Genomic DNA, 19,627 nt, shown 5'->3' with positions numbered 1-19,627 from the left:
GCAGGGCCCCGCGGAGGTCTGGGCAGCCCAGTTCTCTACGTCATGGGGTTTGGAACGAGTACAGTGTAGGGGACACAGTCTCATTTCTCTGGTGTCACTGCTCCCTCTGGGTCTCAGTTTTCTCAGCTGTAAAATGACTGCATGTCAGACTTCCTGCTGTAAACCAGGCCTTTCGGGTTTTGCAGCCAAGCATAGCTTGCTCCCTGGCTGAGCAGCCGTGGTGCGGCCTGGCCTCTGGCTCCTAGGTGCTCACAAAGTGACTGATTTACCCAGCGTGCTGTGGGTTCCGGCCACAGCCCGCCCACCAGGTGCTCGCTGGTGACTCCCCCCGCCCCCGCCCCGTCCCTCCAGAAGCCTCTTAGAATTACCTTGCCCGTGTGGCGGCTGCTGCCGTGCACAGGAACAATGCTGGATGTAATTTACCCCTCTTGGCGCAGCCCTGCTGCCTCCCGGGGGCTGCGGAAAGAGCTGGGCCCAGAGCCAGGGCCCCAGCCAGGCAGGACTGGCCACCGGCACCACTCAGTTTTCTTCCCTGCAGCAGCACTGCCACAGCCCGGGTTTTCACCTTCCCCCAGGCCTCACAGCTGGCCCTCCTCCCCAAGAGGTGCCGGGAGCTTGGGAAGCCTTTGAAGTCTCCCTCTTAAAGATAAAATCTCAGGCGGGGTTTATGCTTAACTCAGCGCAAGGCCCTCCCACTGCCAGCTGTCTCAGAGGGAGGCTGCGGTCCTGAAGCCACAGAAGCCCAGGGGGAGAAGGGCAGTCTGGGCAGTGTGTACCCAGCCGTGGGTGCAGTGAGGCCTGGCACTGAGACCCGCCCTAGGAAGAGGCGTGCCCAGGTGAGAGTCTCACCTACAAAGCCTGCTTCTGTGGTCACTTCCCCTCCATACACTCACTGTCTGGGATAACACATTTGAGGACTTGCAAAGGCAAACCGGCTTCCAAACTTGGCTTTGGAGGCGTTCTGGTTTCCTCAGACGCCGCACTTGAATGCTTCTTGGTGGTTGAGTATAGGAAGCTCTGGTTTTGAAGCTCTGCTGCTTCCTGGCTGCATGACTTGGGGAGGTGGTTTCCTCTCCTGAGCTTCAGCTTTCTATTTTGCAGCACAGCAGTGATCCAGCTCGTAAGCTGGGGTGAAAGGTGAGCGTATGTGTCGAAAGTCAGGTGCAGCACCTGGCCCTCCTCATGGCTAGTCCGTGGCAGGTTGTCCGAATGCTCCTGGTGATGCCAGATCTGGCCTCCGCTGCCTTCCCCTCCCACCTCTCTCATTGCTTTGTTTACGCCCCTCGTTCCTTCATGCACGCAGGTTTCATTGGTCTCTTTCAGTCTGATGTAGTTCCTGGATCTTTCCTTAACTTTCATCACCCTGATTCTTAGAGACCAGAGATTCGGGAAAGTCCTTCATTTGGGGACTCTTATTCCTTATGATTAGATTTAGGTCATGCGTCTTTGACGAAATGTCACATGAGTGGTGCCTGTGTTCTTTTCATTGCATCCTATCAGGCAATAAATATCCAGTTGTAAGCTGTCCCCTCACTGATGACATTCACTTTGATCACTTGATAAAGGACGTATCCTCCAGGTAGTGTGAAGTTACTGACTTGATGCCAAGGTATTTTGAAATTATGCAAATACCCTAGTCCTCATTAAACCTTCAGTTTTTAATTTATTCATACACGTGTATACTTTGGTTTCCTATTCTGTGGAATAGCATCTATTACTACCATTATTTATTTTAATACATGGGTTGGCCCAGCTTTAGCCCCTGGTAGGGGACCAGTTGTCCTAATTTGCCCAGGGCTGAGGGGTTTCCTCAGATGGGGACTTTCTGTGCTAAACCGGGATGGCCTCTGGGAAAGCCGGATGGAGCCCCGATGGCCATGGAACCAGCGGGAGCCCTTGACTCTGGCTCCTGTGTCTGCTGGGCAAGGTCTCTATCGTTCTGTGAGTCTGTCCATCCTTACTTTCTGGCACAGGAAGATGTTCTGGGCTCCTCTACACGGTGCCCCAGCCCCAGGAATCACGCGTTTCTCCAAGACCTGGAAGCAGACTGGCGAGTGTCCGGCCTTCGGGGCTGGAGCAGATGGAGCTCCTCCAGCTTTTCCTCCAGGCTACATGGTTCTCTCTGCCTGGGCCCCTTGCCCGTGCCTGCTGTCCCGAGGGAACTTCTCCAGGAGGACTGGCCCCCACCTGCCCCACCCCCCCAGAGCTGACCTCCTGGGCAGTGTGGGTGCCTCCCCACTTCCAAGTTGGTCTCCTTCCTCAACTGGACGCCTCTGGAGGACTGGCCTTATTTCTCTCTCTGACTCTTCTGTGCTCTACACAGAGCTGGAGCTGGTTCAATGACTGGGTCCAGTCATACCCCCTTGTGGAGCAGAAAAGCAAACAGGACAGGGAGGATGACCGCTATGAGTATGCAGGCTGGAGCTGTCCTTAAACTTCAGGGTTTTTTTTTTTTTGGTCTTTTTAGGGCCGCATCCGTGGCATATGAAGGTTCCCAGGCTAGAGGCTGCATCAGAGCTGCAGCTGCCAGCTTATGCCAGAGCCACAGCCATGCAGGATCCAAGCCGCATCTGTGACCTGCACCACAGCTCACGGCAACGCTGGATCCTTAACCCATTGAGCAAGGCCAGGGGTCGAACCCACGTCCTCATGGATAGTAGTCAGGTTTGTTAACCACTGAGCCACGATGGGAACTCCCATTTTTTAAATGAAATGGGACTAATACATCAGGGCTCATATGTTGCTGTAGTAATAAAACGCAGCAGTGTGCAGCAAGCGCGTAGGTTGGTACCTGGCAGCTGGTGATCGTGTCTCAGTGTCTCTGTGGATCCTTTTATTTAAATGCTTTTCGTTATTGCAGAAACGTACTATATATTTTAGATAATTAAAAATACAGACGGCAAAAGGAAAGCAGCCATCATATGGTCGTCGATAGGCATCGTCGGCATTCACACCTTGGCTGTCGCGCTTCCCGGGCTTTTTCCGAGCGTGTGTTCCTCACCCCGACCCCGGAGGAGATGACATCATGCATTCCATTCTGTAACCTGCTTTTCCTCAGGCAGCAGGCTCCATCATGGTGTTCCAGTAAATTTTTAGCACATTTAATTAATACCCAGATCATAGTCACATTTCTCCACTTGTCCCAAATATGTCACTATAGCTATTGTGTCCAAGCCAGGATGCAACTCGGGGCCACACTCTCTATCTGGTTATTTGTCCTGTACGTTTCAGTTTAGCCCAGTCCAGCCCCTTCCTATGACACTGACCAGTAGAAGAGACTTGACCAGTAGCCCTGCAGAATGTCTCCTCAGGGAGTTCCTGCCGGGGCTCAGTGGAAATGAATCTGACCAGTATCCATGAGGACGTGCAGGTTCCCTCCCTGGCCTCACTCAGTGGGTTAAGGATCCAGTGTGGCCGTGAGCTGTGGTGTAGGTCACAGGCGTGTCTTGGATCCCATATTGCTGTGGCTGTGGTATGGGCTGGCAGCTACAGCTCCAATTGGACCCCTGGGTGGGGCCCTAAAGAGAGGGGAAAAAAAAAAAAAAAAAAGATTGTCACCATCTGGCTTCGTCTTGTACTGTGGTGACACTTAACTTGTTCCTCTGTCCTTTGCATTTTCTGTAAAGCGAAGCACATTTAGGGCTTGACGAGTTCACTGGGGCCTAGCATGCCCAGTAGGTGGTGTGACATGTCCTTCCTGGGCCCTCTCATCACCGCCAGTGGTGCCAAGGCCCAACCCAAGTTTGGGAGGACGGTGACGGGAACCCCCCTCACAGAGTTGCACATATTTCCTTTTTAGTAGAAAGTGGTGTGTGTGGTTCTCTTGGCACCATCTGAACACCCAATTCTGGGAAACTTTTTTAAATTACACAATAAAAACTTGTCCATTTGCTGAGGGGAACTTGATCCCGGGGTTTGGGCTCTCGGGTGAAAACATTCGCAGAACAAAGATACGGACTCTTTCATCTAGCTGAGTGCAAATCTGGTTCTATTTTACTTGCTTTCCGGACATATGATCTAGGTTAAACCCCAGCTCTGCTTCTTACCAGCTGGGTGATCCTAGGCAAGTTCCTTAACCTCTCTGAGCCTTCAGTTTCTCCTTGGATTTCTTGTCGGACAGAGTTATTGTGGGGGCTAAATTTTTCAAAAAAAAATGTTTCCTAGGCTCTTTTCTCCCCTAGATGGAAAGCTGTTTGAGAACAAGGCTAGTAAATAGTAAGAAATCCAAAGATGTTTGTTGAATGGCGGCGGGGGGGCGGTGGAGAGGACAAATGGTCCGGCCAGGTGGTAAGTACCATGGAGCAAAGAAACAAGGAAATCATCCGTTTAGGCATCTGGTTGTTCATTCATGCTTCCACTTCATTTACCATATACTCATCCCAGCCTGTGTGCTGAATCAACTGTGAACCTCTGCCCCTGAAATTCAGGGGCCTGGAGGGCACAGATAAGGAGACTCGGTGTATGGGAGTCCAGAAGCCTGGCTGGGTAGTTCAGGAAGACTTCCCAGAGGAGGAGAGTGGGAGGAATGGGGCGGTTCGGCAGGGGCTGAGCTGGGGAGATGGTCTCTGGAGGCCGTCTGCTGGGACAGGTGGCCCTGGGAGGCCCGGACAGGACCCATGACCAGAGGCGAGCCTCCACTGGCTTCAGAAGCAGCCGTGCCTCCCGGTCCTCCTCTTCCTCCCCCTCTGCCTGTCTGCCCTCCTGCCCCCTGAGCAGGGCTCTGACAACCCGCCTGTCTGTCCGCAGTGCCGGATGGAGTGTCGCGATGTGCCAGCGGAGACGCTCTACGACGTCCTCCACGACATTGAATACCGGAAGAAGTGGGACAGCAACGTCATTGAGACTTTCGACATTGCCCGCTTGACAGTCAACGCTGACGTGGGCTATTACTCCTGTGAGCAGGCGCAAGCACGTCCACCTGCACCCGGGCCTCCGCGCCGGCCTCCGCCTCCCATCTCCCCTCCTTGTGGCCCCCCCAGGGCCAGGCTGCTCAGAGGCCCCAGGGCAGAGCTGTAGGGCCGCCCTCCCTGACACCCTCTCCGCTCCCAGACATTTGGGCACACGTGCAGGTAGACTCGCAAAGGCATACGCATTCCCAAGTTCACGTACACACGTTCCACACAAACACACAGGCACACAGAGGCATGTGCTCAGCCACGTATTTCACGTACACACAGTAACACCACTGCTCACACACCGATGTTCACGTCTACACACAGGTCAGGCCAGCAAGGTGAGGAAGGGCTGGCTGGAGTTAGGAGCACAGAGGGTTCTTTCCCAGTTCCAGAAACTAGGTCTGCGGGGTGGGGGCAGGTATCTGTTTGGATCGGGGGAGCTGGCAGTTAGCCGGGCATCCCTATGTCCCTGGGCTCCGTCACGCCCGCCCTTGCAGGCTGGCAGGCCGGCGGTCTGGCTGAACTGTCCCTCGCCCTCCACAGGGAGGTGTCCAAAGCCCCTGAAGAACCGTGACGTCATCACCCTCCGCTCCTGGCTCCCCATGGGCACTGATTACATCATCATGAACTACTCAGTCAAACATCCTGTGAGTCACCCCACCATCCCTGCTGGGTGGGCAGGGCCAGGGACCGAGCCCGAGGAGTGGACTCTGGCTGCTACCAAGACTTCTCCGTGACTTCAGGCCAGGCCTGAAGCCCGCAGGCCCTCAGCTTCCTTCCTGTGCAGTGAGAAGAATGGCTCCTGTGTCCCTGCGGGGGCTTTCAAGCAGACGAGGGGAGCGCAGTGTGGGCCATCAGTGCTCCGGTGGGGGCTGGAGGGAAAGGGGGGACCAAGAGGCGAGAGGCAGGGTCCTCCAGCCCGCCCTTGATGTCCGCGCCAGGCAGGACAGGCAGGTGCAGGTGGCTGCAGGGCAAGGCGGTGTGTGTGTGTGTGCGTGTGCCTGTGTGTGTGTGCGTGGTGTACTCACAAAGACATCTCCTTTCCTACACCTGAGTCTCACCTCCCTGTGCCTTCCATCCCCAGAAATACCCGCCTCGGAAAGACTTGGTCCGAGCTGTGTCCATCCAGACGGGCTACCTCATCCAGAGCACGGGGCCCAAGAGCTGCGTCATCACCTACCTGGCCCAGGTGGACCCCAAAGGTGAGGGCTTGGCCCTGGAAGCCCATCAGGGTCCTTCCCTTTACCTCAGGGGATGGGGCTTGATCTGCTGATCCAGTGGGATCCAGAAGGGTCTCTGTTAGGAGGTGTTTTGCATTTGGGGGCATTTGCACCCAAAACATCCTTTGAACCAAAGTTTGAGGCTTTACAATGGTTTGAAAAGCAAGGGCCGCGGTGGTAGTCGCCCTCCACGGATGCTGGCAGAGCTCTCTTCCCGGACTCCTGGCCCCTCCCTGCTCTGACTTGCCCCCTACTCACTGGCTGTTCCCCCTCTGACTTATTGGCCCCCTTCCTGGAGGCTTGGGTTTTCCAGGCCCCAGTCCTCTTTCCCTTGGGAGGGCCCAGCCACTCCCGAGGCTTCTGTGACCAGGTGACCATGGGCCTCTATGCTGAGATCCAGATCCCTGTGGCCACTGGCTTCCTGGCCGTGTCCCTCAAGATGTCTCTTAGGACCTGAGGCTCCCTGTATCCAGCTCTGAACTCACTGTCCCTGTTGCTAACTCAGCCTTCCTCCTAAATCTCCTCCTCCATCACCCTCCGGTCACCCATGCCAAGACCCTGGGGGGTGTCTGGGGCTCCTCTTCTCAGCTCCCCGATCTCATCGCTGGTTCGCAATGATTCTTCCTCCTAAATATCTCCTGAATCTGTTGTTTTCTCTGTACTCAGCCACGTTGTCTGGCCGCACAGCTACCAGAGGGATTTTTCCCAAAAAGTTTATTTCCCTGTGACTCTCTTCTGCTTAAAATTCTTTTGCGACTTTCCATTGCCCTCAGAGTGCAGTCCGGCCCCCGGCCCCGGGTTTTCCAGTCTCTCCCCGCAGCTCACGCCTGTCGAGGCAGCCTTCCCCTCCTCCCTCACTCCTCCCTCCAGGGCTGCTTCAGCTGTCACCTCTTCTGCCCCTGACACCCAGAGGAGTTGCTGGCTCCCTGCCCCTGGGTCCCCCTGGCACACTCTTGGGCCCCCCCGGACAGTGAGTTCCTCTCTCAGTCCCTGGGCCGGTCCAGGGTGGGCACCACTGAGTGAATGTGGAGTGAGTGAGGGAATGGATGAGGATGAGAGGAGGTGAGCCTGCGCATCTGTGCGTGGGCAGGCCCCCAGCACCCCCAAGAGCCACCGGCCCGGGCCCAGAGCTTCCCACTGCCTCACTGAGTGTTGGGTGCCAGAGGCAGAGCGGACACTTGGCAGTGAGACCAGGGGAGAACTGGACCATTGATGCCAGGTCAGGCCAGGCTAGGGTGCTCAAGTGAGAGGCCTATGCAGCAGCTGGGCTTCCTGGGCCGGGGGCTGTGGAAGGACAGTCAGAGCAAGAGAGAGCATCAGGGCCCTTCAAGGTAAGGGGGTTAGAGGTGCGAGGGGGAGGCCAGCGCGGGTGGAGGGGAGGCGGCAGGCGGGAGCTCCACTGGCGGGGATTTCAACCCCTGTGCTGCCTGTGGTCACCTAGGACCCTGTGGTTTTCTTCCATGCAGCCCTCAGGGGCTCAGCAGAGGGAGGTGGCCGAGCAGCCTGGGGCTGGGGCTGGGGCTGGGGCTGGGGCTGGGGCTGGGGGTATAACAGAGGATTTGTTCTCCCGAACCTGAGGTAGAAAGAGGGAGTGAAGACGAGAAAGGCGGAGTTCCCGTGGTGGTGCAGTGGAAACGAATCCGACTAGGAACCATGAGGTTGCGGGTTCGATTCCTGGCCTTGCTCAGTAGGTTAAGGATCCGGCGTTGCCGAGAGCTGTGGTGTAGGTCGCAGATGCGGCTCGGATCCTGAGTTGCTGTGGTTGTGGCGGTAGCTGTAGTTCTGATTAGACCCTTAGTCTGGGAACCTCCATAGGCTGCGGGTGCTGCTCTTAAAAAAAAAAAAAAAAAAAAGAGAGAAAGGCTTACAGGACTTGCCTCACCTCGCTCCCCTTCCCCCTCCCTGGAGAAGGGGGTGTCCCTCTGGAAGCCCCAGGCTGGAGGGAGGGGGCTGTGTCCCTGAGGCGGCTTCTTCCCTTTTCTCCTTACTCCCTGTCCCTGTCCTCACAGGCTCCTTACCCAAGTGGGTGGTGAATAAATCTTCTCAGTTCCTGGCTCCCAAGGTGAGTGGCCTTGGGCCTTTGGGGTACGGAGGTTGGGGGAGAGGGTTCCGTGACGGGGGACGGAGCCGGGGGCGGGGCTAGGGCTGAGGGGCGGAGTCAGGCTCCAGGGCGGCCGGGCCAGAGCGGCTGCAGAGCGCGGGAGGGGACGCGGCGAAGACTTAACCTTGCGCCCAGCTCACCCCTGACTCGGCGGTGCGGCGGGTCCGCAGGCCATGAAGAAGATGTACAAGGCGTGCGTCAAGTACCCGGAGTGGAAGCAGAAGCATCAGCCGCACTTCAAGCCATGGCTGCACCCGGAGCAGAGCCCGTTGCCCAGCCTGGCGCTGTCGGAGTTGTCGGTGCAGCACGCGGACTCGCTGGAGAACATCGACGAGAGCGCCGTGGCAGAGAGCCGAGAGGAGCGCGCGGGCGGCGCGGGCGGCGAGGGCAGTGATGACGACACATCGCTCACCTGAGCGGGGCACCACGGCAGGGACCGAGACACGACGGGGCGAAGCCCGGGGCGGCGGATTCCTCCCGCGCTTTCTCCCCCCCCTCCCCCGCGCCTCCCGGGGACGCTGGGTTTGGGCCCAGGCTGGCGCTGCGGCCCGGCTGGACACGGCCCCAATAAACGATCCCACAGCCTCAGCCGGCTCATCGCCGTGCCTGCTTCTCACGTGCTCAAGGCCGGTGCCCTTGACCCTGCTGTTCTGCAGTTCCTTTTATTCATTTTACTACTCATCACTCGCCTTTGCTCCTTTAGGGACCTCTCATCTCCCGTATGTAGCTGGAGGTGGCCTGGGTGGTGCTTGTCACCCTCTCCTGTCTGTGCTGTGTTGGTTCTCCTTGCCTCTACTCATTGGTTCACTCCTCATCCATCCACCTGACCTCGAGTGTGCATTCTGCCAGTCACTCCAGGCTATCTGGCTGCCTTTTCTGCTTTGAGTAAAGGGGCAGGTCTGCCCAGAGGCCCAGGGTCAGAGAGTGGGGTTCTCCTGTAAGACCTTCAGCCTAACGCCCTCTCGGTCCACACTATGGAACCGGGGTCTGACGTCCTTCAGTTGTGACAGAAGGAGGGGGAGAGGCCCCTCAGTCTCAGACCACAGGGCTGTGGGCCTAAGAGCTTTGGTTGGTGCAGCATGTTCTAGAGAGAGTTTGAGGGTTGAGGTGTCATCAGACTCCAGTGGAGGGACCAGGCCCTGTGATTTGAGCCCTCCTTAGCTCATTTAGAAGACCTCAGGCCTGAGTTAATAGAAAGGGTGGGGCCTCCTGCCCTTTGCCAGTGGTTAGGTGCCAGCCCCCTGTCCTGTGTTCCACCTGCTGCTCTGCTGTCTAGGCTTTGGAGTCTAGAGGGATGTCTGGGGTTTTCCTGCTCTCTGTGGCCCCAAGTGCCCTCTGCTGCCTGAAGGTTATTCCTGCAATCAGGTGGGGAGGAGGGCCCTGTGCTCCACCCTCTACAGTGGTTTTGTACCCCATGGGGACTTGGAGCTGGAAGTTCTCCCCAAGATCCAGCCCCACCCTCCTCTCCCGGGAAGTGACTTACCTTTGCCTTGTCAGGAGGTGCTCGGGGTCCACCTTTTCCTACAGGGGCAAGACGAATGTCCAGTAGGAGTGGGCAAGAGATTCTATACCCCGCCAAGACTTGGCCAGGGTACCCAGTACTGGCTTTGTAACTTCGGGCAAGGCCTGGAGCTTCCTAGACCCTTATTGCCAAAACCCAGGTGATGATTTTTATCTTCAGGCATATCCAGATAAAAGGAATAAGTTGCCCAGCTTGGTTTGACATGTAGTAAGTAAGTGCCCAAATTAATGACTCCCAATCTTAGCCATGGACCCAGGACTCAGGAATGCCTGCCAAACCCCAGGCTCCATCCGTGTGTGTGCTGGCAGGATGGGTGCCAACCTCCCATTCTCTAGGCCAGGGAGGGTGCCTGAGTGCCAGGACCTCTGGCTGCAGCCTTTAACCAAGGGATCCTTGGGCCCTCTACTGGCACCGCCCCGACCACCCTGCCTCTGAAAGATGTGGGCAAAAGTAGGATATCTTCAAAGAATGAAGTCGGGAAGGACTTCCTGGAGGAGGAGGTCAGGACCTTGATCTTCCAGCCTCCGACCGCCCCTTACCAGGGGCAGAGTCACCGGCAGAGGGATGGCAAGAGGCCGAGAGACTCAGGAAGAGATGGAGCCTGAGCGGGCGGGGGCGCTGGAGGGAGACCTGAGCCTCAGGAGACGGACGGTCCAGTGAGCCGCGAGAGAAACAGATGAGACGCACAGCCGAGCGCGTCCGCAGGGAGCGCGTCCGGGCGTGGCCGGGAGGGGGCGTGGCCGCCCGGGGCCCTGCCCCTTCCCCGCCCTCCCCTCCCCGGGGCGTCACGTGGGGCTGGCGGAAGCGCCCGGCGGGGTGGGCGCGCCCGGCCTGCCGCCGAGACTCGGCTACGGCACCGGGAGTCGGTGGTGGCGCCGGGACCCCGGGTTCCCCCCCTGGAGTCTTCGCTCAGAACAGGTCAGTGCGGCGGTGGGGGCCTCCCGCCCGCCACCCTGGGCCAGGTGTGGCCGCGGAGTTTCCCCATTCCGCAGACGGGAACGCCGAGGCGGCGCGGCCACTCTGCGCTCGGCGCCTACTTCCGCGGGCGTCTCGCTCGGTCACGTCGTCTGTTCTGACTGGCGGTGGGGATGGGGGCGCCTCCTGAGGACGCGCGGTCGGGCCAGAGACCGCAGGGAGGAGGGCGAGCCGTCGGAACTAGGGGCTTCCAGCCCTTAGCTCCCAGAATCGGGAGCCCTCGGGGCGCCTAGGTTTTCTTATCTGTGAGATACAGGCTCCCACCTCGTTGACCGCGGGCACCCTAACAGATCTGCACGGTCGTATGACCTTATGCGCTGGACCTGCGGCTTCAGTGATCTTGAGCAGAGTACTTCCGGTCTCTGCGCCTCAGCTCCCCACCGGTAAATGGGGCATGGCCTCCCCTGAGCTCCTACCTGGCCCAGTTGCTGGAAAAAGAAGGTGTGTGTTCACTGAATGGGGTCAAGACACAGGGAGTGGGTTATTGGGACTGGAGAGAGCAGACTTGGAGTGCAGCCTGGAGGCATGGGGTGGGTGTTTGCGCTCAGATCTCCAGGGCTGTGTGTTAGTGCTCGGGAGTTTTGGTGGGCATCTGGCTTAGGCATCTCCCACCCCCAGAGCTCCTGTCCCGGAGCCTTCCCTGATCCAGGCTTGGTGGGGGGAGGGCTCCAGGGTGGGACAGATTTGTGGACGTTCGCAGGGATTTGACCTCAGCCGGCAACGAGGTCCAGAGAGAGGCACCCAGGATACCTGTCCTGGGAGAGCAGAGTGTCCAGGCCAGCAGAGACTGCCTAGAAAGCTCATTACAGGGTAAAAGGAGCCCCAAAGAGTCAGAAAACAGGTGTAGACAGGCCCAGGGATGAAATCAGCCCTTGGAAGCTCAGGGAGGAGGCGATGACTCCAGTGGGCCTTGGCAGTTAAGTGGTAATTCACAAGAGGAGGGCAGAGCTTATGCGAAGCAGGAACTTGGGTGGTGTGTCTGAGGCATGGCAGGTGGCTGCAGTGGGTTGCAGGGGTGGGATGTAGAGAGAACCAATCCCCCAGACCCAAGGCTTGTTGAGCAGTATCCAGACCCTGGTCTGGGGCTCCTGTCTCCCCACTCGCCACTTGCTCATTGGAGCTGGGCCAGGCTCCTAACAACTGTGAGGTGGAAGCGAGCAGAGGCCACCAAGGCTCAGATTGCCTCCAGGCTTCACTGGAGCGCTCAGGCCTCCGCAGCAGCCCCAGCCTCACCCCCCACCATCTCCCAGACTCCAGCCCTGCCGTACCTCCAGCCTCAGCCCTTTGTGCAGGGTGCTTGTCCTCCCCCAACCTTCTGTGTCCTTTGGGACTTGGAGGCGAGCTGCTTATTGCCTCCTGCCTAGTCTTTCAGTTCCTGTGTAGTGGCGAGGAAGGGCCTCCTTGGAGCTTGGTAGGGAAGGGGACTGCAGAGCCACAGGGGTGACTGGGACCTGGGACAGTCCCGTGCAGCCACCAAACACTATGTGACTCTGCAAGTCCCCAAACTTCTCCGTTTCCCAGTCCGTGGGGTTTGGTGATAAGCCCTGGTCCCATGCTCCGAAGAGAGACTGCTGGAGCAAGAACTGGGCCTTTCGGGAATCTAAATCCTTCCCCGGCAGTGTGTTTGAAAGAAGGAAAGGGGGTCACTTCAGGGGGTCAGGGTCTTTGAGAGTCCTAGGGGCTAGCAGTGGACTAGCCTAGTACGAAGCCCTGCGACGCTCGCTGGAGAGAGGGGAGTCCCCTCCACTCTCCGGGGGCCCTCTCCCTCTGGCCAAGCTCAAAGCCAGCCGGCTGATGCCCAAACAAGTGGCCTCTGTTCCCAGGCTGGGGGGAGGGGAGGCAGGCCCTGGGCTGCAGGCCCGTCTGTCCAGCGCTGACCCTGCTCCCCCCCTCCGCCCTTCACTCTGCATCTTAACCCTTGGGGTCCTGGGCTGGGCCCTGGGCTCCTTGAAGGCTGGTACCCCTTGCCCAGTAGCTGTGCCCTCCACCCCACTTTAGGCTCCCAAGGGTTCTGTCGCAGCAGGAGGGGGTGCAGTAGGACACGAGTTGGAAATGGAGGGAAGAGGAGGACGTGAGGTGGGAGGGAAGGAGGCTGGAGCACACATGGCCTTGGCCCGTCAGAGACCGCTTGGCCCAGAAGCTTTTTTCACAGGTGGGGAGACTGAGGCCGGGGCCAGAGATCAGACCAGGACCCCACAGCAAGGCCCCGTGGGGGTTAGAACTGACTCGGCTCTTGGCCTGGGACCCCCTGGGGAGAGGAGAGGAAAGAGAGGGAGCTGGCCTTGATTGGACACCGCACGTTTGTTGCTTTTTAACTTGACATCATTCCACGCGACAAGGGTCCCTCTTCGGGGACATAGAACGGCTGCAGAAAGAGCCAGGGAACAGCGCGAGTGGGGACGATGCCGGCGAGCGTGCACGCAGCCCCGTGGGGGCTGACGCAAGGATCACGCAGGTCAGCCACTCTCGCGCTCCCAGCGAGCCTGGAGGTTCGGGACCATTCTGCAGATAAGGAGACCGAGGCACAGAGAGGTTAAGTAACTTGCCCGGGATCGCAGCACATCAGTATCAGAGCAGGGCCAGAACCTGGTGTCTGTGTGCCTCCTTTGGCCTCATTTCCAGCCCGATGTCATCCCTTGAGCTCAGTCCAGGGTCCCACTCAGTGAGGGGCTGTCCCCTTGGTGACCGAGGCAGCCTTGAGCAGAGCGTGACCCCAGCCAGGCAGCCCCGGGCCTTCCTTTGGAGCGGAGTCAGTCCCCTGGGTGGCCCCCGTCACCCCCTCCTCTGTGCCCAGTCCGGCTGCACTCTGTCCCTCTGTCGCACTGCAGGGAGCGGCGTGGCGTGTTCCAGGAAGGGGGTCTGAACCAAGGGTCTGAATGGCAGGAGACGGTGGGGAGGCCCTCAGGGGTCCCTGGCAGGGGCACGCCCCTAGAGCCGGGGCCTGCCCCTGCCGCACACCCACACCCTCCGGCCGGTCGGAGAGGACCCCCGTCCACCGAGCCCCGCCCCGTCAGGCCCCCAGACCCACGCATTCCCGCCAGCTCTGGGGGTGGCCCCGTTCAGTGGCCTGGGTGCTGGGGGGTGAACAGTGCATCGTTCGTCTTCCACGTGGCCCTCCTATGGAACAGCCTTCGCGGGTGTTTTCCCGTTTTGCTTAGTTAGTTTTTAATGATCGTCAGGCTTTCCGTTATCGGCGTACAGTGTCGTGTCACTTTCTCTGTACAGCAGAGGGACCCAGCCGTGCGTGGATACACACATTCTTTTTCTCACATTATCCTCCATCCTGTCCCGTCACACGTGCCTAGATAGAGCTCCCCGGGCTGTGCAGCAGGATCTCAGGGCTTATCCACCCCACAGGCAAGAGTTTGCATCTAGTAATGTCTCATCCTTTGGAACATAGCTCAGGAGGGAGAACAAATTCTGCCCCATAGACAGGACACCTGTCCCAGACTGTTGGGACAGTCAGAGTCACTGGGGGCGATGGGGAGGAATTCAATCCCAGAGTTATTATCTCACAGTAACAACAGCAGCATTAGCTGCTGTTTCTTGGAGGCTTACCGTGCGCCAAGCACTGTGCTAAGCATTTTATGTACTAAGTTCATTCCGTCCTCAACAGTCATCCTGTGGGGTAGGGACTGTTCCCATTTCACAGATGAAGAAACCGAGGCCTAGAGAAGTGACGTGATTGCCCTGAGCTCCGTTGTTATCTAGAAGAGCTGGGAGTCTGGATTTCTACAGCTTCACGGGGAGAACCTTGAGCCCTGGGGGGTCACTGCAGGCAGACAAGAGCCAAATCCTGTCTTACCCTAGGAACTCCCAGTCGGGGTGACAGGCAGGGACTAGAGGGCCACCTGAGTAGGTGACATTGCTGGTGACCCGCTATGGGGATGGGGTGCCTGCAAAGGCATCCTGCTTGCAGCCAGACTGGCTCCTAGCCCCCAGGGGTCCAGCCCGGGGATGAGCGGCTCCTGGAGGTTGCTCACTGCTCTTGTCCAGTCCTGTCCACTCTAGGCTTTGTTGAGTACCGTGCATCTCCCAGACCCCATTTACAGATGGGCAGACTGAGGGCAGTAGAGGCTGAGTGACTTGACGGAGTCTTGCAGCTGAGAAGAAGCCGCACTTGGCCTGAGCCCCAGGTGGGGGCTCTGAGGCCCCTACCCTTCCTCCCCGTCGGGCCTGGCAGGGCCTCCTGGCTCGCAAGCCTGAGCTTCCTTCAGACACTGCCCACCTGCCTTGTCACAGAATCCGTCTTTCTCTCTGACCAAACCAAGGACCTGCTTCCTCTCAGGGTGGCTGCCGTCTGGTCCAGCTGGGTGTTGGGGACCCAGTGGACATGCCTGGGGAGCGTGGGCCCGGAGCTGAGGGGCTGACCTTCGTGGTCGAGGGTGCGAGGTTCATGGCCAGTGGGGCCCAGAGGCAGATCCAGGGGTCAGAGAGCACCCCCAGCTCCACCCGGGAGCGAGAAATGTGGCAGAATCTTCCTTCTCCTCATTGTCCTTATTGTCGTGAGAACAGAAGCTTGTGAAGGCAGGGGGGCGAGAGAGGAGGACGGGGACCTCCCATAGCCCCTCCTCTGTCCCCATTCCCAGGCAGGGAGCCGCGGGGTCACACTGGAATCTCAGCTGCCCCGGGCTCCTGGGGAAGCCTGGCTGAGTCCTGCCTCCTTCTGGGTGTCAGGGCCTAGGACGGGGGAGCGGTAGCTGAGCCTCCCTTTCTCCCGGGGCCTGGGTCTCCTCTGGGCACCTCTTCTCCCCCCGCCCCCTGCTGGGACCAGGGTGCTGCCTGTAATCAGCCTTGGAGTTGGGAGCCTGGCCCTGGTTCAGTGAGAGGCCTTGAGCTGCTCAGGGACTCAGCTTCCCTGGAGCTTCATGGAGGGAGCAGGAGGCAGTGGCTCCTGGCACATCCAGGCCCCCAGGTGTGAACAGATCAGGATGGGAACCAGCCACACAGGGCAGGTGAGGGTGCCACGGGGTGGTGGGGGCTGAGGACTTCTCCGCAACCCCTGCCCCTGCTCCCCCATTGGGCAGTGAGATTTTAGGATGCGGAGTCTGAGATTCTAGGCAGCGGGGATCAAGGAGTCTAGGGTTTTAGTGCTAACAGTCCCCAGCTTCCAAATTTCCAAAATTCTAGGTTCCAGGAGCCTGCCAAGTCTGGAATTGGGCCGAGGGGGTCCTGGGTTGAGGCCGAGTCCTGTGTCACACCCTGGCCAGACAGACAAGGCCTGGAGAGTTTGTCAGGGCTGCTTGGGGGACAGTGGCCCAGCTGGCTTCCAGGCTGTACCTGTTCCTTGCACCCACCGCTCCCCGCTGACACACCAGCTGACACACACCTTTTAAGGAATCTGAGAGCCGGGTCCTGGAAAGGACTGGGTGGGTAGCAGGAGAGCCTGGCATCTGGGTGGGGAGGGGGAGGCGGGGGTGGGGAGGGGGAGGCGGGGGCGGCCTCCTGGATACTGACATGTGGAGGAGCCCCGGGGAGGCTGGTGGCGGCCTGGGTCACAGAGCAAACTCTGGGCCGCCTTGCTGGGCAAACCAGGTCCTCCCCGGGCCGCATGGCCTGTGGCTCTGCAGGCCCAGGTCCAGCCCTGGAGCATTAGAGCCAGGCTCAAGGACCCTGACGGGGTGGTGGCCAGAGACCTAGGCCGGGAGCCCAGGGGGAGGCCCTGACTCTCCTTGGGGGGCAGGGAGCCTGGGCTGAGGCTGAGGGCCTTCGAGTAACTCACAGAGGTCCCCCCAGCTCCATCCGGTGCCCATGTGGGTCTGTGGGCACAGGAGCTGCCCTCACAGGGCCATGGCACGGGCCTGGGAGCTGCCCCATGGGGACCGGCGCTGCTTCTTCCCCTGGGGGAGGAGCCCTCCTGCTGGCAGACTTGCGGGCTGGGCCAGCCCTCGTCCCTCGGGGGCATCGTGCATGTTTCTGGCTGCACACGCGTGTGCACTTAGGCCCTGACCACCCTTGGAGAACCCGCGCTTTTGCCTGTGTGTGCGTGTGAGCAGCATTTGCTGTCCAGGGGGTTGGGGTAGGAGGCGCTGGCGCTGCACCCTTGATGTGTGAGCTGGGGAGGCTTTTACCCACTTGAGTGTGGCTCTGCAGTAAGATGTGACAATTTGTTCCCAGGGGCTGCCCTGGCCTGGTGGGGAGGAAGGGCCTGCCTGAGGGCAGGGCTGGGGGCTGAGCTTTGCCAGGTGACAGCAGGACAGCTTTGGGGTGGGGTCTCTCTTGCTAAAGTCCCACCTCCCCCCTCGCCCTGGGCTGTTCCTCGTCTCTCCTCCCCTCTCCTTCTTCATTAATTAGTTAATTAATTAATTTGTCTTTTTAGGGCTGAACTCGTGGCATATGGAGGTTCCCGGGCTAGGAGTTGAATCGGAGCTGTAGCCGCTGGCCTATACCACAGCCACAGCAACACCAGATCCAAGCCGCATCTGTGACCTACACCACAGCTCTCGGCAATGCCGGATCCTTAACCCACTGAGCGAGGCCAGGGATCGAACCCGCGTCCTCATGGATACTAGTCAGGTTCATTTGCTGCTGTGCCACGACTGGAACCCCATCCCCTGTCCTTCCGAGTTCTCAAGATGGGCACACTGAGTCTCAGGAGGCCAAAGATCCAGGGAAGGTCCGGCAGTTCTAGTGGTTCTGTTCCAGGACATGAACCAGAACCCTCACCCCTACTGCACGTGGCCTGAAAAACGCACATTTCTCAGCGCAGGGTCAGCATAGCGCACCTGGAAACCGGCTTATTCCAGCATCTCTGAGGTCCCCCCTCCCCCTCCCAGCTCTTCCAAGGAAAAGGCTAGAAGGGGATGGGTGCTCAGACTTATGTGGCCCTGGTTAGGCCATTGTCCCTTTCTGGGGCTCACTTTCCCCTTCTGGAAGTGGGGAGGTTTGGATTAGGAGGTTCCTACATGCTTAAGGAGCAGGTGCTCAGGGCTGTGGAGAGCTGGGATCTGGCAGGCAGGAGGTGACCCTTGAACTTGAAGGGCGGGTGTGAGCAGAATGGGAGGCGCCTGGTCGGGGCGGGGGGCTGGAGGCCAGGTTCTAGCCACACTTTGAGCAGTGATCACTCCTTGCTCTCTGCATATAAAATTGGGGGATCTCAGGAGTTCCCCTTATGGCTCATCAGCTTAAGAACCCAACTAGTATCCATGAGGATGTGGGTTTGATCCCTGGCCTCACTCAGTGGATTAAGGATCTGGCGTTGCCATGAGCTGCAGCGTAGGTCACAGATGTAGTAGCTTGGATCCTGCGTGGCCATGGCTGTGGTGTAGGCTGGCAGCTGCAGCTCCAATTGGACCCCTAGTCTGGAAACGTCCATAAGCTGTGGGTGCGGCCCTAGAAAAACAAAAAAAGAAAAAATTAGGAGATTTCATTCTATCAGTAGATTATTTTCACTGTCTGCCAACGTCTGGCTGGTAGCTGGGGAGGCGGGGGAATCAGACCTCAGTCCTGACTTCAGGGGACACCCAGCCAAGGCTGGGGCGTGCGAGAGAAGATGTGTGTATGTGACACAGTCACAGATAGTGACATCCCGGTATGACCTAGGCTGTGACCATGGGCGTCGAGACTGCTGCCTGGAGCAGGTGACACTTGACCTTGAAGGGTAAGGTCGAGAAAGACGTTTCTAGGCAGAGGGAACAAGCTGAGCAAAGTCCTGGAGGTCAAGCGTCCAGCAGCGAGAGTGGAGGGAATGAGCCCGGAGATGAGGGTGCAGCCCTTCCAGCCCCCGCTGAGTAGCGGGGAGGGGGAGCCGTGGAAGGGATGGGCAGGCCGGGGAGAGGGGAGCTGGTCGTAGAAGCTCCTGGGTGACTGGGGTGCTTCTGACCTGCCGCGGGGAGGCTTTAGGGGTCTGAGAGTCAGGACTCCCGTGCAGTGAGGCCCCCAGCAGGGTGAAGCGGCAGGGGCAGCCCAGCCACGGATGGGGCCAAGGAGTCCCAGAGCTGAACCTTGCCACCTGCCTGCCCAGCCGTCCCTGACCCTAAGCCAGGTGGCAGCCCCTGTCCTGAGCTGCTGACCCGGGGCAGCCAGGCTTCTGCAGATGTTTCTTATCTGTCCCCAGTGGACGGACACTCCACTGGGGAAGGAGCCGCAAGTGAGATGGCGCCCCTTCCCCCAGCTGAGGAGACTGACCGAGAACAAATAAATTATAAACTGTCCACGAGAAATGGCTGGGGGGCGGTGGTGAAAAATGACACAGGGTGGCGAGGTTGCGTTTTTAGGCAGCGTGGTGGGCATGGAAGGCTCTCCTTTTTTTTTTTTTTTTGGCTTTTTAGGGCTGCACCTGCAGCACATGGAGGTTCCCAGGCCAGGGGTCAGAGCTTTAGCTGCCAGCCTACACCACAGCCAGGGCAATGCCGGATTCTTAACCCACTGAGTGAGGCCAGAGACCAAACCCTCGTCCTCATGGATACTGGTTGGGTTCGTAACCTGCTGAAAAAGTCGGGGAGGGACTCCTGCAGGTGTCTGGTGGAGGGAGCTCCCAGCCCTGAAGAGGGAGCACGCCCAGTGGGTTGGAGTGAGTTGACATCCCAGCACCACAGAGACAGTCTACACAGGCCTGGCCTTCGCTGGCTTCGGCTTTGGCTCTGAGGGAGGTGGGAAGTCCCTGGGTGTGCGAAGTAGCCGAGTTGGGATCTGGTTTGAAGGCAGACATTCATTCCCCACAAGCCTGCCAGGTGGGGCCGTCCAAACCCCTTTGTACAGATGATGAAACTGAGACTCGGAAGTTGGGTGGATGCCCAGGTCGCACAGCAGGAGGACCCCTGGCTGCCTGCCTGCCTGCGGCCCCGGGCTCCATTCCCTCAGCACCTGCTGCCCTTTGCTGCTGCTTCCCACCGTCCCGACAGCAAGATTGAGAGTCTTAGCACGGCCTTTCAGGCCCTTCTCGGCCGGCACCCGTCCTCCCTGTCCCTGTCCT

The 19,627-nt window shown here is 59.0% G+C and overlaps 2 protein-coding genes across 6 annotated transcripts in view; both read left to right on the top strand.

Moving 5' to 3' along the window:
• Nucleotides 1-8,804, top strand: part of STARD10 (StAR related lipid transfer domain containing 10) — a 34,573-nt gene extending 25,769 nt beyond the window's left edge. For all 3 annotated transcript variants that reach the window (XM_047754155.1, XM_047754153.1, XM_047754156.1), the window contains 5 exons: nt 4,747-4,894; nt 5,439-5,542; nt 5,980-6,097; nt 8,125-8,177; nt 8,387-8,804. In XM_047754155.1, the coding sequence (XP_047610111.1) occupies nt 4,747-4,894; nt 5,439-5,542; nt 5,980-6,097; nt 8,125-8,177; nt 8,387-8,632 (669 nt within the window). In that variant the 3' untranslated portion in view covers nt 8,633-8,804. The remainder of the gene's footprint in view (nt 1-4,746; nt 4,895-5,438; nt 5,543-5,979; nt 6,098-8,124; nt 8,178-8,386) is intronic.
• Nucleotides 8,805-10,516: 1,712 nt separating this feature from the next.
• The window catches only part of ARAP1 (ArfGAP with RhoGAP domain, ankyrin repeat and PH domain 1), a 63,143-nt gene continuing 54,032 nt past the window's right edge, over nt 10,517-19,627 (top strand). The window contains exon 1 of one of the 3 annotated variants that reach the window (XM_047754147.1): nt 10,517-10,656. The gene's annotated coding sequence lies outside the window, so the exon portion shown is untranslated. The remainder of the gene's footprint in view (nt 10,657-19,627) is intronic. The other 2 variants (XM_047754144.1, XM_047754148.1) reach the window with 2 other exon arrangements.

The sequence above is a fragment of the Phacochoerus africanus genome, chromosome 11 (assembly GCF_016906955.1).
Source record: "Phacochoerus africanus isolate WHEZ1 chromosome 11, ROS_Pafr_v1, whole genome shotgun sequence".
Lineage (NCBI taxonomy): Eukaryota > Metazoa > Chordata > Mammalia > Artiodactyla > Suidae > Phacochoerus > Phacochoerus africanus.
This window is presented reverse-complemented; position numbering and strand designations above follow the sequence as displayed.